Source organism: Mesoplodon mirus, assembly GCF_964341445.2.
Source record: "Mesoplodon mirus genome assembly, chromosome: 1".
Taxonomy (NCBI): Eukaryota; Metazoa; Chordata; class Mammalia; order Artiodactyla; family Ziphiidae; genus Mesoplodon; species Mesoplodon mirus.
The window spans coordinates 203,970,482-203,997,721 of record NC_138976.1 but is presented as its reverse complement, the minus strand read 5'-3'; the positions used below and the strand labels follow the sequence as shown (position 1 = coordinate 203,997,721).

Genomic DNA, 27,240 nt, shown 5'->3' with positions numbered 1-27,240 from the left:
CATGAATTCACTCTTAATCATATGATTGAGTCATATATAAACCATAAAACCCTTTATAAGAAATTAGAATCTGTTTTAAAAATTAATTATATGAACTAAACATATATAGAAAGAAATTGAAGCTTGAATATATTGAAGAAGCAAAAATTAAAGACATACCTATAACTGCCCTTTATCCTTAGTTGTTTACAATCACAGCAAATCAAAGTGTGACATGTTTAAGAGAAAGGTAATTAAGTTCTAAGGCTTTGTCATCTTATCACTTTTAAAAATACAAGATCTGAGTAAATGAAAGGAAAATAGAGAGGGTTGTTAAAGAGCTGAGTCATAGAGTGGAATAGAGAACAAGCGGAAGCAGAAGAGGCAAGAAAGCATACACAGGCTGGGTTTGAAGAGAGTTGGGAATGCTGGTTGTGGTAGATGGTCTCTGATTTGCTTACCGGATCTACTCGCTATCCTTCTTAACCCTGCTTCGTGATTCCAGGAGGCTGATCTTTATCAGCTTCATGGACCAGTCTCTCTGTGTCTTCAGGTTGGGTTTGGTTAATATGAACTACTGATAAGTGATTAGAAGTCAGGAGGAAAGAAGGCAAGGGTATTTATTTCCATGATCTGCCCCCTTCCAAACTTTAGGTTGGCAGTGGATGCCATTTTCTAAGGTTACATCTCTTGTTGGATGGGCTTCTCCTATAACTCGAAGACATTCTGGGTTGCAGGAACTGCTATCTCTCTATGCCCCTTCAAACCTAGTGGTTATAATACTGGTTTTTCACAGCTGCTAGCCTCAGGGTACTTCATCATCTCTTGGTTTCCCTTCATTCTTTACACACTTTAGTCTCTTCATTAAATGCTATTCCATCACTCTTTTAAAGTGTGCCATCAGTTTTTAGCTAGAACTGACTGATACATTGGTAGTGGGGAATAGGCGAAACGTTAAGGTAGTGTTAGGGAGGTGGGATAAACTGCTGTGGAGAGAGATAGGAAGAGAAGGGTTTCAAAGCTTTTTATGGCATTCTAGGAATGTAACATGACTTCTTTATGTGAATGACTCTAATGTAGTCTTAAATGGCTTCTTAATTATTGATATTTGGTTGGGTTTCTGTTTCTTTGCATGCACAAACAGGATTGAACAGGTCTAAGAGATGTCTGGGATTTACATGATGAGATAATACTACTAGGATCTATCTAGATTCATTATATCATATTAAGACATTTCTCCCATGGAATCAGGAACATCCCAACCCAGTGCACATGCTGTTTTTATTTTAATTCAGTGAACTGCTATGGTGTGAAATTAATTTTTATTGTCAGTCCCCTGCGCCGGCAGGCCGACTCTCAAGCCCTGTGCCACCAGGGAAGCCCTATAACACTTTATATAGCTGAGAATTCATCGATCAGGATTTTCACTCTCATTGGAATCCACTACTTGCCTACGACAAATCGGACACGTAGAGTTCTCAGACAGCCAGCGATCAATGCAGTGAATGTGATATTCATGGGAGCAAGGTAGTATGCGAAGCTTGCTGTTTTCTGTGTACTCTGTAAGGCAAATGCTACAGGCTTTTAGTGCATCATTTTCACCAAAAGATCTTACAGCCAAGCTGTCAATCTGTGCTTTGGTGAGTCCTGTAGTTTGCAGATTATGGGAGGACCCAGAGTCACTTTCATCATATATTATTAGGCTAATTTGTCTAACCCCTTGGCTGGTCTCTGATGATAAGTTTGTTTCTTCAATGCCTTCAAACATCAGTGAGCTAATTCCTGAATTTTCATCACTTGAGCTGGAACCAGAAATAGGACTAGAACTGGAACTAGACGTACAATTGGGGCTTGAATGCCAACTCAGTGTGGAACTTGAATGGGTATCATAGCTAGCATTTGAATCAGAACCAAATGTACCACTACTACTACCATTAGGTGACTCTAGCCATTCCATGTTTTGACTTGGAGGTGAGACACTATGCTCTAAATTACTGCCACTGTCCATAAGGTTATTTGAGTTACTAAATTCTGTCATTGTCTGCCTTAACGTGCTCTGAGTTGGAACAGATGTTGTATCATTTAAGCTAGTATTTAACATTCTGCAAACGGGATTTCTAATGGTATTGACATAAGCTCTCACACCTGCCTGCTCAGAATGTGAATACATATGCCTCAGTCCTCGTTCACTTTCAGAAGTGACAGTGTTGTTTGGTGTCTCAGATGTTAACTGAGTTCTACTAGCTCTGCTGTCTCTCTGAGAATATGCTCCAGAATGAACTTGTCCTACTTCAAGATTGAAGGGTATGGTTGGATATATTTCCCTCATTCCCCAAGATTCACCACTGCTGGTTGTATCTGGAGAATTTTCTCCATGAACGGCATTCCTTGTTCTAGAAGTTTCAATAAGACCGCTATTTTGCAACTCAAATCCAGTCATTTGCTGTGTCAATATTTCTTGGTGCTCAGTTCTAGAAAATCTCGCATTCTCACTTAGCAGCGGCTGCTCAAAATTCTGAGAGGGTATATTATGATTAAGTCTTTGTACAATTTCCCTAAGTGAACGTGGAGGCGACCAACTTTCAATTCTTGCTCTGGTTCTCCGATACTCTGGACTCCTACTTCTTGCTCGTCTCTGACTTGTGGTAGGTGGGAATTCCATTAATGTTTCAGTTGTATCTTGTTCAGGCATAGATGGTCTTGTAAATATTGATTCAGATTGTGGACTTTCCACTTGCCTTTGGCTGTCTTCCATATTTTCTCTTCTGGGAAGTCTTGCAGATGCTACATATTCATTCTCTGGATTTGGACTCCCATTATCAAGGTTAGCATTTATTTCTAAACTGAATATGAACTGATCACTTTTAGGATTAATTTGGCTCTCTTCTCTCCAAGATTGGTTTTCTCTTTGTCCACTTGTCATATTTTCAGTTTGTCCAGAACAGTTAAGCCAGTCTATTAGAGAGTCACCACTAGACACGTCATCTGAAGAGTCTCCTCTGTCTGTTAACAAAAAAAATGGGGAGGGTGCATAAAAGAACTACCAAAATTAGAACCATCATAAAATAGCACTCTGAAACTTTGTTTCAAAAACAAAAAATGAGAACTTAAATACTCAGATGTTTTAAACTGATTTCACATTTATAGAGTTAATATTTTATAAACTGCACTGTGTAGATTTATAAGTAAAGGTAGAAAAGTTTCGATTCCATCCAAAAAGAGTGAGCTAATCCTAGATAAACTTAGAGAATTTTTTAAAAAGGGAATCCGGAGGAAGTCTATTTTTCAGTATTTCATCATATACACAGCCCTGTGTACCACTGTCAGAGGAAGGTCAAGAGACTTTTTTTCCTGTCCACTGTCAAAACACTAATGCAATTAAACAAGGTAAACACCAGTTAAGGTACAATGCTAGTAGTTTAGTTCAATTTACATTATTGTCTAATTTTCATTAGTCTCCAACATGACTACTTGTAGGCTCTTCACTTATGTGCTTTTGATAATAGATAAGCTGTTTTAAAATATAAGGTTATTGCCCAAAAATAAACAAGTTTTATAGGTTTAAAAGTGTTTGCGGGCCTCCCTGGTGGCGCAGTGGTTGAGAGTCCGCCTGCCGATGCAGGGGATACGGGTTCGTGCCCCGGTCTGGGAGGATCCCATATGCCGCGGAGCGGCTGGGCCCGTGAGCCATGGCCGCTGGGCCTGCGCATCCGGAGCCTGTGCTCCGCAACGGGAGAGGCCACAACAGTGAGAGGCCCGCATACCGCAAAAAGAAAAAAAAAAAAAAAGTGTTTGCATTTTGAATACTTCTTAATGTTACCAAGATTTTTAATTGACATTAAATTGAAGGTCAGATCAAATGAATAGACTGAACCTAGCATGGTACATATAAGACCATATTCAAGAGCCAAAGTATTATAGTATCTTCTTCATTAGACAGCAAAATCCTCTACTTCACACTGGAAGGGAAGGCACCAGTCCTGAGGTCCGAGCAGGGTTTCTCAGCATTAGCACTATTGACATTTTGGTGCTGGACAATTCTTTGTTTTGGGGAGCTATCCTGTGCATTGTGGGATATTTGGCAGTATCCCTGGCCTCTGCCCACTAGATGCTAGTAACACCCATGCCTCCCCTGTGACAACCAAAAATATCTCTAGCCATTGTCAAATGTCCCCAGGTGTTGAAGAAAGCACAATTGTCCCCAGTGGAGAATATTTCTGTTTGCTTTTTTTACATGTCTATGTAGAAAAAATAATTCAGGAAGTAGGAGGGACTTTCAGTTGAGGTAGAAAACCAAGAAAAATACAAATAGGCTACTTTGCACTGTTTCCCAATTAAAACAACCCAGATGTGAATCAGGAAAACAAACAAACAGACCTTGACATGCTCACCAAAAATCAAGTAAATGCCAGTTCTTTTTATGAGAAGTTACTTACCAAATTAATGTAAGTCACTTCTGTATAATTTACTATTTACTATTATGAAGTTACTATTTCCTATTATGAAGTTCCTTATTCATCCCATCCTATTCCCTCCAAAAGCAAAATATACCTGTATTTTCATCTGAGTCTTGTGGTGCGTTTTCTTTGATTAGCTGAAGTCTTCTCAGCAACTCTTCTTCCGTACTTTCACCTGGAATGCCTAGAAGATTGTTGTCTCTCATAAGTTCGTAATCTTCTTCACTCAGATTATTTACGAACCTGGAGAAATCTTCTTCCCGAACCAATCGGTCCGTTTGACTTATGTGTTGGGCCGAAACTCCATCTCCTTCATCGTTGGAATCCGAGTTTTCCACCTTAATAAACAAGTGGAAAATTATCTGATATTCACGACGTGATATTGAAATTCACCAATGGTCGTTTCGCTTTCTACTTCCTGCCAGAGTGTCCGGTTCCGACTCAGTCGGATGACCCTCTGCACAGATTCCTCCCTTCTCCCTTCCCGACTCAGTTCTGTGGCCCCTGGTGATGCAAGAGTTGGGAGCCGCCTGTAGCCCAGAACTTGCTAGACGTTGCCTAGGCACCCATTATCTTCCCCGCTGTTACCGAGTAGGGACTGGATTCAGGTTAGGTTTCATTTCATTCAAAACCAGCCAATGTTACTGAGGGTTTATAGTGTACCAAGCACCGTGCTTCACCTCGTTTCACCCACAGGAGCCTATTCTCAGGTTTTCAGGCTCTGATATGCTCTATTTATTCGTTACATTCCATATGACTGCCTTCTTCAAAATGCCATGCCAAAGTCAGCCTAGTTCAATGCAGCAATTCTCATTTTCAGGTGCCCAGGGACCTCCGCCTTTCCTCCTCATGAATTTCTCAAATCCTAGACTCTCACTAAGAAAGCCCACAATTTTTGATAATTTACCAGGGCCCTGGCTGAGTCTCTTTAGTGTGTCTTCTCCCTTTTAACTTTTAATGGCTTCATCTTGCATTTTATGGTCCTTCAGTCTTGTTTCAAACAAACAAGAAACACCAAAACTTTGGCAGGCTTTTCTGCTCAGCCAGGGAATTCCTTCTCCACAAAAGCATCAGGTTCATTTTTGTCCTCCTTTCTCATAAATATTATAAATAGTACTTAAGCAAAACTAGCCAGAACATCACAGGAACTTTTAGGACAGATACATAATAGTTACTTTGTCTGCCACAGTGAGTACTGACTTTGCTGATTTTGTCGCATGTATCACCTGAAAGGTTTGGTGAAAATAAAATAACACTCATTTGCAATGCTATCTGGAGGAGACCTCTAATTCACTCTCAGTACACAGCTTAGAAGTTGAAGGAGCTGTGTAAATTCACAGTTGTTGTTTTGTTCACGGTCCACAGCAGGCTTTCTTGTTTGTTCTCAAGGAGATGGAAGGATGGTAACTTTACTGGTGTGACAGTGAAGAATCTAAGTCTATGTCCTGCTTTTGACATTTGTTCCATGCCTCATTTAACTTAAGCTAGAAAAATCAATCTTTCCCCTCTGAATCAAATCTCAGCAAGATTTTGGATGAGAACAGAATCCCCTAGACTACCCTGCCTCCTTTATGGACTTCTGAGTGTATTTGTTATATTTTACTGAAGTTATTCTTTTCACAGGGGAAATCTGTTGTAAACTTGTTTGCTGTGCCTCAATCAAAACTAGCAGTATTATGAAAATTCAGCGTGATTTGTACTCTTGATGCAGGAAACCCTAACAATCGTTAGTGTTCTTGAGAGTGATTGATTCAGTTTAATTCAATTCAATCAATTCAAGTGTCAAGTATGTTTAGCGTTTGTTAAATGTCAGTCATATTATCGGATATTAAGATACAAAAATGAGTATATTTAAGAATCTGTTGCCATTAGAGTATAACAAACAATTGAGCTACACAGAGGTAAAATTACAGTTTTGAGGAGAAAGTGATTTGAGTGAGAGAGAAAATCGGTTTCACTGCATTTGGGTTTTAAAGGATGAATAGGAGTTTTCTAAGTGAATAAAAGGGGGAAATATTTTCAAAAGTGAGAACAGCAACTACTGACACTCGTAAAACAACAAGGATAGTAGATTTTAATTACTAAAAAAAGACATTAGTTAAATTGGCAGAGCAAGGCCAAAAACTGGAGACCTTTATGACATGTTTAGAAGTTGGACTTTATCATTAGTGCAATGGAAAGATGTTGAAGTCTTTAGACAGTTGATGGTCAAATTTGCAATTTAGAAATAATATTGATAGTAGTGTTGAGGATGAATATGAAGGGCAACAGTTCAGATGGGAGGGTCAGAAATAGATAGAGGGCAGCCTAGGCTAGTGATGACAAGGATCTGAATCAGGGCAAAGGAATATGATTAAAATGAAGGACTTTAACAGATCTCTAGGCAGCAGAACTGATTAAACCTAGTAATATGTGGGAAAGAGGGAAAAGTGGGGAGGGGGAATATATGAGCGAAAGGCAGGGGTCAGGATTACTTCTGTATTTCTGTCTTTGCTTAGTGGACAGTGGTACCAATAAGAAGTAACACCTGATTCTGAAGTTGTATGGTTTAGCTTAAGAGGGAGCATGATTGCTTATGATTAGAATAGTATCCAAGTTACCTGAAGATTCAGGAAGTCTTACAGTCTTTCCAAATTTAGGTACAGAAGCACATGAACTAATAGCCCCGGATGTTTGGTGTTCCCTGTAGTTGGCTCTCCGTGTCAATGACTCTAGCTTCCTGAACTATTTGTTCCTGGTTATGTCCCAATTCTGGTGCAAGTAACAGGGTATAGGGATCATCATCCCAGAGACCTACTTATTGACCTTGATTATTTAAATAGAAGCCACCAATATAGCTGTGCTTTACACTTAGTTCTCTCATGTCTTGACTTTCCTTCTGAGTATTGCAGTGTAGGTTCAGTAGTTTTTCCTCTGGATGGCAATATTGCTGCTTTGGCCTTTGTTCTATCCCTTGTCTTGATATCAGAAGTCTTCTGAAGATGTTTTTTCTTCACTTCTTATTTCAGAGATGGGAGGTGCATCAAGAAGTCCGGAGGTTGACTAGAGCATCACTCTAAGTTGAGTTGGAGGGGAAGATGTTGAAGATGGAAAGCTGCTTACTTTCAATCAGAGTCAAGCACTTAAAAATTTGGCCAATCCATTGTTTATGATGTGGTGAAAAAATGGGGTGTGTGTGAGCAGATTTGGCTGTTCTTTTATCCTGGTTGTAATAATGGAGTTTTGTAATCAAGAGTTTTCTTTTACTGACTCTGTCCAAGGAAGCTTCTGAACAGATTCTATGACTCAAAGGGAGACTGAAAATAAGCAAGAGATAGCATTCTCCCTGAATATGGGTAAAAGGAGTTCCGTGGCTTTAGAACTGTAAGAAATGATCAAGACATATATTCCAGATACCTATTGCAGTATAACAAACCAGTCCAAAACGCAGTGGTAGATACAATAGAAACCATTCTGTTATAGTCAGGACTTTGTGAGCTAAGAATAAAGATAAAGAATACTGGGGATGGCTCATCTCTGCTCCATCATGACTGGGCCTCAGCTGTGGTGGCTTGAATGATTGGAGATAGATTAGACAACTTGACTGGTGTCATATGTCTGGGGCCTTGGTTCTGGCTAAGTTTTCTTTGAGTCACATCTTTTGGTGCTGAAATGTCCAACCAAGATGGCATCTTCATTCACAAATCTGGGGCTTGAGTTGGGCTGCACAGGCTGAAAAATCTGGGGCTGGTTTTCTCTCTGTCTCTGTCTTTCTCCATGAAATTTCTCGGTGTAGTTTTGGAGTCTTAGCAACCTGGATATCTCAAAGTAGTTGAACTCTTACATAGTGAGTGGCTTCACCCAAAAGAAACATCTCATGAGACTTGGCTGGAATCTGTAAGTCTTCCTATGACTTAACCTCACAAGTGCAAGAACACCTTTGCTCTTGCATTCTGTTGATTGAATAAGCCACTGTATCAGCCCATATTCAAGAAGTGGGACACCACATTCTACCTTTCAATAGAGAGGTAACAAAGATTTTATGGTTGTATTTTATGTACTATAGCACATGATGAAAAAAATCTTATAATGATGACTTTTCAGTTTATGTGGAAATTAATCTCTCCCTCTGTTCTCTGAATTGCATTATTCTCTGGGTAAAAATAAAAAAAGGGAGGACATAAAATCTGAAGTTCTTTGCATTCAGCCTGATTTTAAAGATACCCGATTAAGGATCTTTTTATTATGTAATAGTTTTCCCACATCAGAGACCATTGGTAATATTAAGAGCTATTTACTGAGCAACTGTAATTGCTAGACACTCTGCTTGTGTTTTAACTTATTTGATCTCAAGCCCCATGCAAGATAGGTATTACTATTCTCAGAGATAAAGGCATTGAGGCTGATGCAAATTAAGTGATTTTCTCAAAGTTACAGTAATAGATAATATGTTTAGATTCAAACAAGGTCTATAGGATGACTCTCCCTGTTTCGCTCTACTCTGCTATGTTTAATGAAAACACAATTTTAGACATCATTACACAAACGTAGTAAAATCTCAGTTAAATGAGATGCTTGAATCATGTTTGATCATTTTCGTGTACCATTTCAATTCTGCTTTGGTGTTAGTCTAGAATATCTTCATTTTAACTTAATAAAGAGTAATTTTAAATCAAGAAGTAAACATAATTAAAGCTTGATAAGATATTTCATATTTTTATGTCTTTTTCTTTCCCACCAGAAGGATGGGTTAAAAGCTTGAAAGCATTGATGCAGAAAAATGAATATAAATATGCATGTCTCATGGAATCTACTGGAATTGGTTCTTTGACACAAATACTTGTTTTGAATCTAAACAAGAAATTCTTGTTAATTGAAATCACACCCTTTCCACTTACCTAGGCTTGACACTAGGAATTAGTTTCATCTCTTCCTTATTCTTACGTCTAATTATGGAAATAAAAATGTATTTATTTAGCAAGGTCTCATCCCTCTTATCATTTCCTTTCTTCCTGGTTCTGCTCAGATTTAGACTGGTTTTTTTTTTTTTTTTTTCGGTACGTGGACCTCTCACTGTTGTGGCCTCTCCCACTGCGGAGCGCAGGCTCCAGACGTGCAGGCTCAGCGGCCATGGCTCACAGGCCCAGCCGCTCCACGGCATGTGGGATCTTCCCAGACCGGGGTACGAACCCATGTCCCCTGCATCGGCAGGCGGACTCTCAACCACTGCGCCACCAGGGAAGCCCAGATCTAGACTTCTGATAGCTTTTCTATTAGTGCCGTGTCAGTGGTTAGTTTGTTTTTATGCTTTCTCTAGTTTTGAGACATTTTACACACTTTCTCTGAGGCATGCTCCAGGTCTGTTATTCACAAGCAAGTTAGTTCATATTTCCACACATTTGTTTATTTGTAAATTCTTACCTCCTAGATTATTGTAATAAATAAGTAAACTTACATATACATAAATAATATTCTGTTTGTTTGAAAAGCACTCTGACTTTTTGTGAAAGAGACTCACTTCCCAATTTTACAGCATTAATCTGAGGAACAGGGGCCTGCTGGAATACTCCCCAGGGACAGTGGCTGGCAGGTGCCATCTTCCTGCTCTCTCTCTGCCTTGATAAAACTGAAAGGTGCCATCTTTTTTCCCCTTTTTCCTTTCCTGCAGGTGACAACTTTGTGCTCCAGCCAGCTGGCTCCTTCTTCCCTGCTCTTCCTCTGTCTTGCTATATATATATTTTTTTCTTCTTCTTTTTCTTTTTTTCTTTTCCCTCTTTCCCTTTATTCAAGTGGTGTATCTTTGCACTCTTCCCACCGCCTCACTCAGCCAGTAAGCATCATCTTCACACTTTCCTTCTGATGTGCTCCAGAGAGCCAGAATCTCCAAGACAGGAGATCCCATTTTTGTGGCCTCCACTCAGGGGATGCTCCTTGATCACCTGGCTCTGGAGGCCAGGAGGGATTTCTTTTCTGGGTCCCATGGGACTGTAACAATTGGAGAGACAGTTCTTGGCAGGATACCACCCCTAGGATGTACCACTACACATCAGACTGAGACACAGCCCCAGCCTTTACATGAAAAAGGCCTATTTGCTAGTAGGGACAAGACTTAAGAGCAGACTTCAGGTTCAGCACACATCTAGAGGCTACGGATGTGCTCTCGGGGAAGGTAGGCTGGGGGTGCCATCTCTCCACCCTCACTCTGCCTTACTACAGTTCACTGGTATCTCCCAGAATGGAGCTTGTACACTTATCTGAAGCACTGTTTTCTTGTGACTGCTCCCCGGGGAACACCTTCAGATTGCTTGCTTCTGGGGCACAGCTGGGCTTACACTTGCAATCTCACAAGGCTAAATATATTTGCATTCTTTAAAAGCTGTTACCAAATTTTCTGGCTTCCTATCAACCTGAATCTAGGTACTGCCTGAGATCCTCCACTTTGGGTTGCTCATTTGTCTTGGCACACCCTCAACTGCTGGGATGGTGTGCCAGGTCTATTAAAAATAAACTGCTTAGACAATCACAAAGATTTGAGAGGCAACCAAGAGTAGACAGGGTTAAATGACAAGGTTCATCTGTCACACAGCTCTTCAAGACTGGGAGATGTGGCTATTTCACTTAATGCATAGAAACCAACACAGAGAGTCAAGCAAAATGAAGAAAGAGAGGACTATACTCCAAAAAAAGAACAAAATAAAACCTCAGGGAAAAATCTTAATGAAATGAACATAAGTAATTTACTTGATAAAGAGTTCAAAGTTATGGTCATAAAAATGCTCACTGAACTCAGAAGGAAAATGGATGAAAACAGTGAGAACTTCAACGAAGAAACAGAAGATATAAGAAAGTTCCAAATAGAAGTCACAGAACTGGAGAATGCAATAATTGAACTTAGAAATACAGTAGATGAAGCACAAGAAAGAATAGGTGAACTCAAAGACAGGTCAGAGGAACTCATCCAATCAGAGAATAAGGAAGAAAAAAGAATGAAAATAATGAATATAGCTTAAGGGATTTATGGCACATCAAATGGAATAACATTCACCTTATAGGAACTCCAGAAGGAGAAGAGAAAAGGGGGCAGAAAACATTTGTAGAAATAATATCTGAAAACTTTTCCTAACCTGGGGAAAGAAACAGACATCCAGATACAGGAAGCCCAGAGAGCTCCAAAGCAGGTCAACCTAAAGAGATCCATACCAAGAAATATGAAAATTAAAATGTCAACGTTAAAGATAACAAGGGAATCTTAAAATCACCAAGAGAAATACAACTTGTTATATAACTTGTTATATACAACTTGTTATATAACTACATCAACCTAAAAAGCTTCTACACAGAACAATAAACAGTCAACAAAACGAAAGGGTGAGCTACGGAATGGGAGAAAATATTTGCACATCATGTATGTGATAAGGTGTTAATATCCAAAATATATGAGGAACTCATAAAATGGCTATATATATATATATATATATATATATATATATAGATAGATATAGATTCTCAAACAATTCAATTAAAACTTGGGCAGAAGAACTGAATAAAAATTTTTCCAATGAAGGCATCCAAATCACCAACAGGTTCATGAAAAGATGCTCTACATCACTAATCACCAGGGAAATGCAAATCAAAACTACAATGAGATATCACCTCAAAGAGACTAAGAGGTAACAAATGTTGACAAGGATGCAGAAAAGGAAACCCTTGTGCACTGTTGGTGGGAATGTAAATTGGTACAGCAGCTATGGTAAACAATACGGAGTCTCCTCAAAAAAATTAAAAAGAAAACTACCATACATTAGCAATCCTGCTTTGGGTGTATATATATCCAAAGAAAATGAAATCACTATTTCAAAGAGATATCTGCACTCGCACATTCATTGCAGCATTATTCACAATTGCTGAGAAATGGAAACAACCAAAGTGTCCATGCATGGATAAATGGATATAGAAGATGTGGTACATACATAGATGGAATATTATTCAGCCATGAAAAAGAAAATCCTGCCACTTGCAACAACATTTATGGATCCTTGGGGCATTATGATGAGTGAAATAAGTCAGAGAGAGAAAAATAAATACTGTATGATATAACTAAATTGTAGACTCTAAAACAGCCAAACCCAGAGAAACAGAGAATAGAATGGTTGTTGCCAGGGGTTGGGGTTGGGGGAAATGGGGAGATGTTGACCAAAGGGTAAAATATCCAGTTAGCACATGAATTTCTGGGAATCTAATCTACAGCATGGTGACTGAGGTTAACAGAACTGTATTATATACTTTAAAGTTGCTAAGAGAGTAGATCTTACATGTTCTCACCGAAAAAAAATGTTATTTATGCGAGGTAACGGAGTTGTGTTAACTAGCTCCGCTGTGGTAATCATTTCACAACATGTAACATACCAACAGATTGTACACCTTAAACTTACACAATGCTATATGTCAATTACATCTCAATGAAGTTAGAAAAATACAGATAACAGACTGTTGCACAACATTCAAGCAAAAATACTAGTTTTGGGCTGCTTTTTCTTGAATTTAGTCATTGTTCCTTCTTGAATCTGTTTTGTATCACATGATAGCAGACTCATACAGGCAGCCTACTTCTGATCAGGCGCAGCGAAAAAGAAGCAACTGATGGTATATGGGAGTTTAGGGATAAGCTACGAGATTTCTCCCTTTCTTCCCCTACTTTGTGAAGATTCTCCAGCAGCAACTTTGTAACTTCCACGGCTCCAACTCCAATGAGACAGAACTGGTATGGTCTGACATTGATGATCATTTAACCTGGCCCTGGACTCCTTTACAACCCTCTGCTTAACTCTGCCTTTCCAGCATAGAGGTAAAAGTAAATTCCTGTTCCTACTAATCACTCCATTATCTAGGTGGCCCTTCTTTACTTCTCAGAAGTTTCATCACTGGTGTTCTTAATACCCTGTATTAAATTTATTTGCAAAGACTTGAAACAATTTCTATTTTATTTGTTATGGGCAAATACAGTATAATAAAATTTCCAAATATTGAAAAAAAATTAGAAGAGACATGAAATCTCAAAATGGGGAAATGTTAGCCACGTTTAGGAAGAAAATGTACTAATATTATTGGAGGAGAGAATTCAGGAATTGGAAGAGAACACTAATGAGTTTGGAAGGTATAAGACTGTGGAGAAGTTTGAATGGTGGGCTTCATGCCACCGGAAATAGGGAGTGATTCAAAGTTCTATAAAGATTGTGCTCACTTCAGCAGCACATATACAAAGTTTTATAAGATTAATCTGAAAGTGGTAGGCAGTTTGAAGTATGTGATGGAGTGATGTCAAAGAAAAATTGCACCAGATGGTTACACAGGCAAGGAGTACTTTACTCAAGATGATTCTGTAATAGAGGAGAGAGACTGCACTCCATTCTGCTGAAACAAAAGGCATGGAAGTTTTTAGATGCCAGGATGAGCTGTAGGAAAAATAGTAGAGGATGCTGGAGAAGAGGTTGGTCAATATAATTAGACCATCTCTGTTTGCTTTGGCTCTTATCAAAGTTAGGCTCCTATACTCCCCACAGAGACTGGGAAGTAGGGGCAATACCTTTCTTGAAGGTTATATTTCAAAGAGCTGACTCCCAGGTCCTTGAGAAAGACATTTCTGGGTTGGAAAAGTATCAAGTGACTAGGAGAAAATTTACATCTCAAAGGGGCAGAGAAAGAATTTACAATTTCAAGTTTCTTAAAGTAAATGTTTTCAGAAAAGGGAGGTTAAGGGCCTATGGTAAAGAAAAAACCTGTCTGAAGTTGAGCCAAACTGAGGGACACATTAAGGCCATCTTGATCAGTAGTTAAAATTAGCATTACCATTGTCATTTGTTTCTAGGTATTTTTTAATTTCCTCTTTGATTTCTTCAGTGATCACTTCGTTATTCAGTAGTGTATTGTTTAGGCTCCATGTGTTTGTATTTTTTACAGATCTTTTCCTGTAATTGATATCTAGTCTCATAGCATTGTGGTCGGAAAAGATACTTGATACAATTTCAATTTTCTTAAATTTACCAAGGCTTGATTTGTGACCCAAGATATGATCTATCCTGGAGAATGTTCCATGAGCACTTGAGAAAAATGTGTATTCTGTTGTTTTTGGATGGAATGTCCTATAAATATCAATTAAGTCCATCTTGTTTAATGTATCATTTAAAGCTTGTGTTTCCTTATTTATTTTCATTTTGGATGATCTGTCCATCGACCCAAAACCTATGGGATGCAGCAAAAGCAGTTCTAAGAGGGAAGTTTATAGCAATACAATCCCACCTTAAGAAACAGGAAACATCTCGAATAAACAACCTAACCTTGCACCTAAAGCAATTAGAGAAAGAAGAACAAAAACATCCCAAAGTTAGCAGAAGGAAAGAAATCATAAAAATCAGATCAGAAATAAATGAAAAAGAAATGAAGGAAACGATAGCAAAGATCAATAAAACTAAAAGCTGGTTCTTTGAGAAGATAAACAAAATTGATAAACCATTAGCCAGACTCATCAAGAAAAAAAGGGAGAAGACTCAAATCAATAGAATTAGAAATGAAAAAGGAGAAGTAACAACTGACACTGCAGAAATACAAAAGATCATGAGAGATTACTATAAGCAACTCTATGCCAATAAAATGGACAACCTGGAAGAAATGGACAAATTCTTAGAAATGCACAACCTGCCAAGACTGAATCAGGAAGAAATAGAAAATATGAACAGACCAATCACAAGCACTGAAATTGAGACTGTGATAAAAAATCTTCCAACAAACAAAAGCCCAGGACCAGATGGCTTCACAGGCGAATTCTATCAAGCATTTAGAGAAGAGTTAACACCTATCCTTCTGAAACTCTTCCAAAATATAGCAGAGGGAGGAACACTCCCAAACTCATTCTACGAGGCCACCATCACCTTGATACCAAAACCAGACAAGGACGTCACAAAGAAAGAAAACTACAGGCCAATATCACTGATGAACATAGATGCAAAAATCCTCAACAAAATACTAGCAAACAGAATCCAACAGCACATTAAAAGGATCATACACCATGATCAAGTGGGGTTTATTCCAGGAATGCAAGGATTCTTCAATATACGCAAATCAATCAACGTGATACACCATATTAACAAATTGAAGAAGAAAAACCATATGATCATCTCAATAGATGCAGAGAAAGCTTTCGACAAAATTCAACACCCATTTATGATAAAAACCCTGCAGAAAGTAGGCATAGAGGGAACTTTCCTCAACATAATAAAGGCCATATATGACAAACCCACAGCCAGCATCGTCCTCAATGGTGAAAAAATGAAACCATTTCCACTAAGATCAGGAACAAGACAAGGCTGCCCACTCTCACCACTCTTATTCAACCTAGTTTTGGAAGTTTTAGCCACAGCAATCAGAGAAGAAAAGGAAATAAAAGGAATCCAAATCGGAAAAGAAGAAGTAAAGCTGTCACTGTTTGCAGATGACATGATACTATACATAGAGAATCCTAAAGATGCTACCAGAAACCTACTGGAGTTAATCAATGAATTTGGTCAAGTTGCAGGATACAAAATTAATGCACAGAAATCTCTGGCATTCCTATATACTAATGAAAAATCTGAAAGTGAAATCAAGGAAACACTCCCATTTACCATTGCAACAAAAAGAATAAAATATCTAGGAATAAACCTACCTAAGGAGACAAAAGACCTGTATGCAGAAAATTATAAGACACTGATGAAAGAAATTAAAGATGATACAAATAGATGGAGAGATGTACCATGTTCTTGGATTGGAAGAATCAACATTGTGAAAATGACTCTACTACCCAAAGCAATCTACAGATTCAATGCAATCCCTATCAAACTACCACTGGCATTTTTCACAGAACTAGAACAAAAAATTTCACAATTTGTATGGAAACACAAAAGACCCCGAATAGCCAAAGCAATCTTGAGAACGAAAAATGGAGCTGGAGGAATCAGGCTCCCTGACTTCAGACTATACTACAAAGCTACAGTAATCAAGACAGTATGGTACTGGCACAAAAACAGAAAGATAGATCAATGGAACAGGATAGAAAGCCCAGAGTTAAACCCACGGACATATGGTCACCTTATCTTTGATAAAGGAGGCAGGAATGTACAGTGGAGAAAGGACAGTCTCTTCAATAAGTGGTGCTGGGAAAACTGGATAGGGACATGTAAAAGTATGAGATTAGATCACTCCCTAACACCATACACAAAAATAAGCTCAAAATGGATTAAAGACCTAAATGTAAGGCCAGACACTATCAAACTCTTAGAGGAACACATAGGCAGAACACTCTATGACATAAATCACAGCAAGATCCTTTTTGACCCACCTCCTAGAGAAATGGAAATAAAGACAAAAATAAACACATGGGACCTAATGAAACTTAAAAGCTTTTGCACAGCAAAGGAAACCATAAACAAGACCAAAAGACAACCCTCAGAATGGGAGAAAATATTTGCAAATGAAGCAACTGACAAAGGATTAATCTCCAAAATTTATAAGCAGTTCATGCAGCTCAATAACAAAAAAACAAACAACCCAATCCAAAAATGGGCAGAAGACCTAAATAGACATTTCTCCACAGAAGATATACAGACTGCCAACAAACACATGAAAGGATGCTCAACATCATTAATCATTAGAGAAATGCAAATCAAAACTACAATGAGATATCATCTCACACCAGTCAGAATGGCCATCATCAAAAAATCTAGAAACAATAAATGCTGGAGAGGGTGTGGAAAAAAGGGAACACTCTTGCACTGCTGGTGGGAATGTGAATTGGTACAGCCACTATGGAGAACGGTATGGAGGTTCCTTAAAAAACTACAAATAGAACTACCATGTGACCCAGCAATCCCACTACTGGGCATATACCCTGAGAAAACCATAATTCAAAAAGAGACATGTACCAAAATGTTCATAGCAGCCCTATTTACAATAGCCCGGAGATGGAAACAACCTAAGTGTCCATCATCGGATGAATGGATAAAGAAGATGTGGCACATATATACAATGGAATATTACTCAGCCATAAAAAGAAATGAAATTGAGCTATTTGTAATGAGGTGGATAGACCTAGAGTCTGTCATACAGAGTGAAGTAAGTCAGAAAGAGAAAGACAAATACTGTATGCTAACACATATATATGGAATTTAAGAAAAAAAATGTCATGAAGAACATAGGGGTAAGACAGGAATAAAGACACAGACCTACTAGAGAATGGACTTGAGGATATGGGGAGGGGGAAGGGTAAGCTGTGACAAAGTGAAAGAGCGGCATGGACATATATACACTACCAAACGTAAGGTAGATAGCTAGTGGGAAGCAGCTGCATAGCACAGGGAGATCAGCTTGGTGCCTTGTGACAGCCTGGAGGGGTGGGATAGGGAGGCTGGGAGGGAGACGCAAAAGGGAGGGGATATGGAAACATATGTATATGTATAACTGATTAAATTTGTTATAAGGCAAAAAAGTTAAAAATAAATAAATAAAAAAAAATTAAAAAAAACAAAACAAAACAAAAAAAAAATTAGCATTACCTTCAGGAAGGTTATTTTATAAAGAAAAGCAATGCTTTAGAAACTTTCTCAGAAGAATCAAAAGTAACTGTCTGCTAGTTAGATACAGGTCAGGAATAATGAGAAAGGGCAGTTACAAAGTTAACTCAACTAATGTTCTCTGTGTTGTAGCTTTAATAAAGATGAAATAAGTAGAAAAAAAATAATCCATTGGTACACGGTGAGAGCCAATTGGATGGATTGCCCAATTAGAAATACTTCTTTATTTTCTAGTCATTATCAGTCAAGGATTAACAAACCTACTTTTATTAGATATACTTCTGTCTAGGGATTGAGAAATATCAATTATTTAAACTTAATCACTACTTTATTTCTGTGAGATTTTTAAAAATATACTTTGGGGAAAAGTAATGGAAGAGTGATATAGCACTAAAACATTGAAGTGAATGACATAATAAGATCCTATCTTTCTCAACTTAAGGAGAAAAAAAGGGAGGGCAAAAGAAATGGGCAGAAAGTAAGTTTACCTACCAGTCATTGTGTCAAGTGTTTTCATATATTTATCTAATTTAATACTCACAAAACAATGAGACATAAGGAAGATATTTATCCCATTCTGTAGATGAAACTCTGTTTACAAAGTAATATATCAACCAATTGTAGAGCTGACCCTTGAATTTAAGGCCTTACGTCTGTTGAAATGCAAGAGCCAAACCCTTCTAATACAAGGTGCTTAGAATAGGTAGACTTCAGGGAGCAGGAAAATTAGAGCATGCGTGAACTGATGACAAGTTTTGCTGATCTACTAGCTTTGTGAGATTTGTCTAGATCCAAAGACCCTTGCTCTACTAAACCATCAAATTAGAGGTGGTCTCCTTCTTAAACAACCAATATTTGCAGAGCTATTCAGACTTTGGGTCATGGTATTTTTTCAAGGATTAACTATTATCACTGGCTTTTCAAATTTTAACCTTAGAAAGTCCTTGCTTTTGTTGGAAGCAATGTTAAATTTTGATGCAGTTGTTTGCAGGGATGAAACTTGGTCGCCCTCTGGAGGCTATTCTCAGGTCCGACTAGCATACCTTAATTTTGAGAAAGAAGTCAGGTCTCAACAATTTAACAACTCATTTTAAATGTGTGGAAATTATGTATATACATTATACTTTTTTAGAAGTTACAAAACATTGAGTTCAAAATGCTCAAAATATTTTAAAATGCTGAATTAAACGTTTTATGGCATAGCATGTTTTGAATTCCTGTTCTCCCTTTGGAAATGGAGATGGTCATCATTCTCCTTTTATCATGCAATATCTATACTGGGACTAAAACCGTTATTTTTTCCTCCCCTATTATAAGAACACATGGGCAATTAGTTCTATAAATTGAATGATAAAACACATGACAATACAATACACTCGATTACTACCAAGATGTTTCATTTTAAGTTCAAAAAAAATCTCTAAATTTCCAATTAAAAAAATTTTTTTTCTTTCTCTCAGAGATAAAACATCAGAGCTTACAAGAACCCTTAAAAACAGAATGGCTCAAAGGATAAAAATGTTTTGCTCCCTAGTTCATTCTTGTTCAGTTTTCTTGTAGAAGGTGTATTATACCAGTTAGTGTAAATTATACAAGCAAAGTTCTTGCCATATATTGGTGACAGCATTTCTACATAAAGTAAGCATTTATGGGGCTTCCCTGGTGGCACAGTGGTTAAGAATCCACCTGCCGATGCAGGGGACACGGGTTCCAGCCCTGGTTCCCGAAGATCCCACATGCCACGGAGCAACTAAGCCCATGTGCTGCAACTACTGAGCCTGCGCTCTAGAGTCCGTGTGCCACAACTATTGAGCCTGCGCTCTAGAGCCCATGCGCCACAACCACTGAAGCCCGCGCACCTAGAGCCCATGGTCCGCAACGAGAAGCCACCGTGATGAGAAGCCCACGCACTGCAACAAAGAGTAGCCCCCACTCTCCGTAACTAGAGAAAGCTCGCGTGCAGCAACGAAGACCCAACACAGAGCCAAAAATAATAAATAAAAAAATAAATTTTAAAAAGTAAGCAGTTATGAGCTGCTATAAACCTACTGTTTCTTTACTTGATTTAAATGAATTTAATTCTTTAAATAACTGAGCAGGTAGAGAATTTAGACTCAGCCATTATTAGAGGTACCTTATACAGCCAAAGTGGTATAAAAACCCTGTAACATGAAAGTGTTGTGGAGGTCCTTCTGGTCTTCTGAGACCGGGACACCTGTACCTTTATGTCCCATTTATAAATGTTCCTGTATAATGTTTGGGATGTTGAAATATTTGATGAGATAGATACCTCATGCCTATTACATGCCTTCCCTATATCTCTCTCAACTACGTCACTCTAATGAGTTGGTGCAGCTCCAAGCCTCTATCCAGTAAAAAGGGAGTGTCAGGCAGTGCTTGTTGTACTCAATGGCTTTTAATCCTCCAACTGCCTTGTAATCTCCTCCTTCACACCTTGATGCTTAGAAATGGCATATTTCCTGAGGAAGAGGTTTCTAGGGAGTCCTGGATACTTGCTTGAAATGGGGACAGGAGGATGGAGGAACAGAAGGGAAGATATAGGGAAGATGAACGGATTTTTTAATATATATATTTTTTAATTTATTAATTTATTTATTTATGGCTGTGTTGGGTCTTTGTTTCCATGCGAGGGCTTTCTCTAGTTGCGGCAGGTGGGGCCCACTCTTCATCACGGTGCGCGGGCCTCTCACTGTTGCGGTCGCTGTTGTTGCGGAGCACAGGCTCCAGATGCGCAGGCTCAGTAATTGTGGCTCACGGACCTAGTTGCTCCGCGGCATGTGGGATCTTCCCAGACAAGGGCTCGAACCCGTGTCCCCTGCATTGGCAGGCAGATTCTCAACCACTCCGCCACCAGGGAACTCCGGATTTTTTTTTATATAAATTTTTCTGCCATAAAAACTATAGGTAGCAAGCAAAGCAATCAGGGAAATTTATATTCATGCATTAATTTACCACTTACAATGATGAGTAGATAGAGGACATTAGATAGATTAAGGAAGTATCTAGGAGGTAAAATGGATAAGATTGATAATGGATAGGATATAGTGGCTGATGCGAGAGGGTGAACTCAAGGATTATTGTTAGGTGCCTGGTTTATACAACTGGGTGAATGGTGTCACTACACACTAAGACAAGTGAAAATGAAGGAGGAGAGATTCGGCAGTTTAGGGAGACCATGAGTATTTAGCTTTATGTATATTTTAAATGAACAGATTTAGATGTTAAATAAGCAACTGGATTTACAGAATTCAGATTAGAGGTCTCAGGTACACAAATGTCCAAAGTTTATGGAGTTGGTAACTGAAGCTGTGTGTTTCTGTGAAATCATATTATGAGTTCTAGAGTGAGAGGACATAATGGCCTAGAACTGAATTTTGCAGAATTTCAACATTTAATGTCTGAGGAGAAGGATACGTACCTGCAAAGAAGATAGAGAATGAACTGCCACAGAGATTAAAGGAAAACCAGAAGAGTTTTTGGGTCAAGGAAAATCAAGTCTCAAAGACAGAAGCAAATCCTACTTACAGGTCAAGTAAGTAGGAGATAAAATTTTCACATCGCATCCATGGATTTGGAAATAACTTATGAAGTACCTTTTTATTGGAGTAATAAAAGATGGATTCTATTGGGAGTGGGTTGAAGCATGAGAAGGAAGTAATAAAGTGAAGATATCAAATATAGATAAACATTTTTAAACAGCTTTATGGAGGTACAACTGATGCACAAAAAATGGCACATGTTTAATGTATACTATTTGATGAGTTTGGACATGTGCATAAACCCATGAGACAATTAACACAATCAAGGTAATAGAAATATCTGTCCCCTCCAAAAGCTTCCTTGTGTCCCATTTTTTCTGTGTGTGGTAAGAACACTTAACATGAAATTGACCCTCTTAACTAATTTTAAGTGCTTAACACTATTGTTAACTACAGACACTATTTGTACAGCAGGTTTCTTGAATTTACTCATCTTGTATAACTGAAAATTCATACCTGTTGAACAACAGCTCCCCATTTCTCCCTTTCCCCAGCCCCTGGCAACCAACATTCTATTCTCTGCTTCCATGAAGTCTGATTATTTTAGATACCTCATATACATGGAATTATGCAGTATGTGCCCTTCTGTGACTGGCTTATTTACTTAGCATATTGTCCTCCAGGTTCATCCCTGTTGCCACAATGGTAGAACCACCTTCTTCTTTTAAAGTTGAAAATATTCCATTGTAAATATATACTACATGTTTTGAACCATTCATCTGTCGATGGACATTTTGGGAAAAACTTCTTGACATTGATCTTGGCAATGATTTATTGGCTATGACACCAAAAGCACAGACCACAGAAGCAAAAATAGACAAGTAGAACTATATCAAAATAAAAAGCTCCTGCACAACAAAGGAAACAACCAACAGAATGGAAAGGTAACCAATGGAATGGGAGAAAATATTTGAAAATCATATATCTGGTAAGGGGTAAATATCCAAAATTTATAAGGAATTCCCACAACTAAGTAGCAAATAAACCAAATAACTCGATTAAGAAATGGGCAAATAACTTGAATATATATTTTCCAAAGAACACATATGAATGGCCAAAATGTATATGAAAAGGTACTCAGCATCGCTAATCATCAGGGCAATGCAAATCAAAATCACAAAGAGATATTACCTCACACCTGTTAGGATGCTTACTTTCAAAAATACAGAGGTAACAAGTACTGGGGAGAATATGGAGAAATTGGATCTCTTGTACACTGTTGGTGGGAATACAAAATGGTATATAGTCACTATGGAAAACAGTATGGAGGCTTCTCGAAAAATTAAAAATAGAACTATCATATGATTTAGCAATCCCACTTCTGAATGGATATATGTAGATATATATATATGTAGATATATGTGTGTGTGTGTATATATATATATATATATGTATAAGAGAACTGAGATCAGATCTCAAAAAGATTGCACTCTCATGTTCATTGAAGCATTATTCACAATTGCCAAGATATAGAAAAACATTTTCAAGAATTATTTTAAAAACTGTGCCTTTGAAGAAGAGATAGTGTGGTAATTAGTAATAGAAGTCAGGTGGAGAAAGGTGAGTTTGGTTTTGCTTTTCTTTTTTGCTTTACTCTTCTTTATTATTTTTCCCAATTTGGAAGATTTTAGAATGTTTAAAAAAGATAGTGGAAAAGATCCAGATTAGAGAAGGTATTGAACAAAATAAGGATCCTTAGAGAGTACAAGGTGATGCAATCCAAATCAGGAGTAAGAGAATTGGGTTTAGTAGGAATAGAGCTTCTGTTCTGTTAAATTATCAAAGGAGATAAAGATGGCAGCAGATGTAGTAACTCTATTATGTTAATTAACAGGAAAGTTCTCCTAATGTTTTTTTCTTTTCTGTGAATTAAAAGAGATTATCTCCTGATATTATAGCAAATGGTGGGGACATGCCATTTAAGAATAGTGCAATAGCTGAATCACTTTGTTATACAGCAGAAACTAACACAACATTGTAAAGCAATTATACTCCAATAAAGATTTTTTTAAAAAAACAAAGAATAGTGCAGAAAGAGAGAACAAAGTGTAAAGAGTGGGAAATGATGGGTCCAGATTAATGTAGCAGAATTAAAGGGCAATATTAAAGGACCTTTTAGGTTAGTGATCATGAATTTATAAAGGAAACAATCTAAACTATTATACACTTTACTTGGGAAGACTTTGAAACCTGGAGGTCAAGAAAAGAGAAAGCAATGGTTTGGGTTGATCCAGCATAATTAAAAGACACTGGAACAGGGCTAGGGACAAACACACTATTAGATAATGGACATTGGAATGTAAGAGAGTAAGGAGAGATACAAAGGCAGTATCAGGAGAAAGCAAGGGAGTAAACAGACTTGCGTCAAAGTACTATCATAGTGGTGGGGTATTTGAACAAGTGAACTGGAATGTGAGAAGTTATCGTAAAGGGATGGCATATTTGTGTGAATAATTTTTAAAGACTATTTCTCTTTTTCCAGCTCTGATTTTTATTTTAGAGGACTGACTCCTGAAAACTCGGTTTCCCAGGATTCACTGGCAAATAGCTTCCAATTAATTTTGAGTAAAGGAAGGACTGGTGAGAGTTTGGAAGAAGGGGATATGGGAGAACCCAGAATGCCCTCTTTCTTTGAGTTGTACATACAACTGAGGCTTCGTCTCCCTCATGCATCCAATTCCTGCTCAAGGGCTTCTCCCTCCATGTCCCCAGCACCCACCAGCAGTCTCTACATTCATTAGAGTTCTGCTTAGGGGATTCAGTCTTTCCAAACTCTAGGTTGTCTTCCTATTTCATTTGACTCCAGATTTTATAACTTTTGAAACAAGCTCCTTTTATTAAAATCTACTTTCTAAACTTCCTGAAGCAGATTTCCTGTCCTGCATGAGTAATCCCAGGAAAAAGATGCTCAAGATGGGACTCTGGAATAAGGTTTTGAGCTTGAATGTAGTAGTGACTCCATTGCCAATGCAAAGACAAGTGCTTCTTCCGAGTAGTGGAAGCCATAAATAAATTACCAGCAATATTTGCTTTGAACATATTGCCAGTTGAAGACAATACTTTTACATGTCAAGCGGCAGCTGATTTTGTCTATTACAGCAGTAATAACTGCAAGCACCACGGGGACCATTAGCTGCTTCTTATAGCACCAGAGAGCTTACAAAATGAAAATGTTTACACTTAATGTTAAAAGGTGTTAGGTGTTTAAACTCTCAGATCGAGGCATGGGAAGACACAGAGAGCCACACTGAGGGCCTAAAAATTTTCTCATGTCTTATAGCCACACAGCAGACATGGCTGAGGATCAAGTTTCAAATCTAAAAGTGTGGGTTGCAGAATTAAAATGCAAGTTCAAGGTACATCTGTGCTAAGTCTCACAGATTAATATCAGGACATTGATCAGGAAGAGCTGGGCATTAAGATAAGGATATATTGAGTATTTAGGATAAGTGCAGGTAGGCAGACTCAGATTAATATGAAAATTTTTAACCCAAATCTTCCTGTGGTTTCCTCGCCAAAGGAAGCCACCCTTCTTCCTCCCCATTTGAGGAAACTAACCTTCCCTTACTTAACATATCTCTAAAGACCTCATCTAAATAGGTTAGTTTTCAAGGAAATTTCCACTTTTCTCAAGACCCACCCACATCAGCACTTACTGCATCCTAATAACTACAGTCAGATTCCACCAGGCCCCAGGAGGCAAGTATAATGTCCACCCTGGTAGGAGTTAGCATATACATCAAAAGAAATGCTATATCCTGCTAATGTGTATCAGCAGAAACCTGTAGAATGTGTGTGTGGCATATGGTTTTTTGGGTTTTTTTTGTTTGTTGTTTTGCAGTACGCGGGGCTCTCACTGTTGTGGCCTCTCCCGTTGCGGAGCACAGGCTCCGGACATGCAGGCTCAATGGCCATGGCTCACGGGCCCAGCCGCTCTGCGGCATGTGGGATCCTCCTGGACCAGGGCACCAACCCGTGTCCTCTGTATCGGCAGGTGGACTCTCAACCACTGCGCCACCAGGGAAACCCTGGCATATGTTTTATAAGTGCTAGACTGAGAAAGATGGAATTAGTCAGCAACATTCAAAGAGGGCAAGATGCCATAATTTATCTGACAGAATGTGGACAAAGGAATCCATGCACTTAAAATGAGAATGTTGGAGTGGATTAATTATGTAAAACCCACTCAACTATCCCACAGTTATGCCCCCACAGAGGTCATCGATAACATTCTTCTTCAAGACATTAAGACATTCTTTGATGAGAGAAATACAAGCATCCTTGAAAACCTCTGTGGAATCTGTCTTCTGGGGGCTAATGATGACAATGCGGGATAGCACCAATGAAATGGCCCCCGTGCTTTTAACAGGAATATAGGGTTACAGAGTAGCAGAGGTTAAGTGGTAGCATTTAATATGAGAAACAAGGTGAGTGCAATTATCATAAAGGTCAGCAGGGCAGAGTGGCACTATTTTGACCCAAAGTGACTTCCAGCAGTAACAGATTAATCACATTTACACTGGGAATTACATTGATGAGCAGGCTTGACTGTATAAATGAAAATAAAATTCAAGCACAATGAGCAGAAACCTGCATTGATTTTCCAGGAATGAAAATTACAGCCTCGCCCACACCTAAACCAGAGATCAGGTGGCTACAATAGCTTCAGAAACTTTGCTGCAAAACTGTCAAAAGTATAGAGTGTGATTTTTTTTTTCTCCAGGTCTACCTCAACGGTGTTTACAATTTTCCAGGGGGAATGTTTAGAAAGAAAAGTGGAAAACTCAGAATTTTTCAGAGGTTATTAAGATAAATTTACACACCTGAGGTTCCAAAACATCACTGTGGTCTTCAGGTCATAATAGAGCTTATGGAAGCCATGTGATAATTGAAATTTTGACACAAGTTCACCTCACTAGAAATCTTGTGCAGTGACCTACACTATATTTCCCCATATCTGAATGTATTTTTGGAGTACACATACTTGGAAAATGACAGAACTCTCAAACAAGGTAAGTGCTATTAAGAACGGCTACTGCCTGACACACATTAGGATAGCTATTATTAAAAACAATAATAAATAACAAGTATTGGCATGGATGTGTAGAAATCTGAACCCTTCTCCATTGCAGTTCCTCAAAAAATTAAACAGAATTACCATACGATCTAGCTATTCTACTTCAGAGTATATATCCAAAGGAATTAAAAGCAGGGACTTGAACAGATGTTTGTAATTTCATGTTCTTAGCAGCACTATTCACAATAGCCAAAAGATGGAAACAACCTAAATGTCCATCAACAGAGGAATGGATAAACAAAATGTAGTATATACATACAATGGAATATTAATGACCCTTAAAAGGTAAAAAATTCTGACACACACTACGATACGGAAGAACTTTGAAGACATTATGCTAAATGAAATAAGCCAGAACCGAAAACACAAATACTGTGATTCCAGTCATATGAGGTACTAGAGTAATCAAATTTATATAGACAGATAATAGAATGGTGATTGCCAGGGTCTGGGTGCAGTGATGAATGGAGAGGTGTTGTTTAATGGGTACAGAGTTTCAGTTTGGGAAGATGAACAAAGTCCGGGAGATGAATGGTAATGATGGTTGCACAACAATGTGAATGTACTTGATGCCACTAAATGGTACA

The 27,240-nt window shown here is 38.3% G+C and overlaps 1 protein-coding gene across 1 annotated transcript; it reads right to left on the bottom strand.

The window, feature by feature from the left end:
* Positions 1 to 1,387: 1,387 nt before the first annotated feature.
* LOC309807089 (E3 ubiquitin-protein ligase RLIM-like) lies at positions 1,388 to 13,200 on the bottom strand (the record flags this gene model as incomplete). The annotated part of the gene is made up of 3 exons (XM_082626318.1): positions 1,388 to 2,982; positions 4,531 to 4,774; positions 13,111 to 13,200. 3 exons carry the CDS (start codon positions 13,198 to 13,200, stop codon positions 1,388 to 1,390), a joined length of 1,929 nt encoding a protein of 642 aa, XP_082482444.1.
* Between the last annotated feature and the right edge of the window lie 14,040 nt (positions 13,201 to 27,240).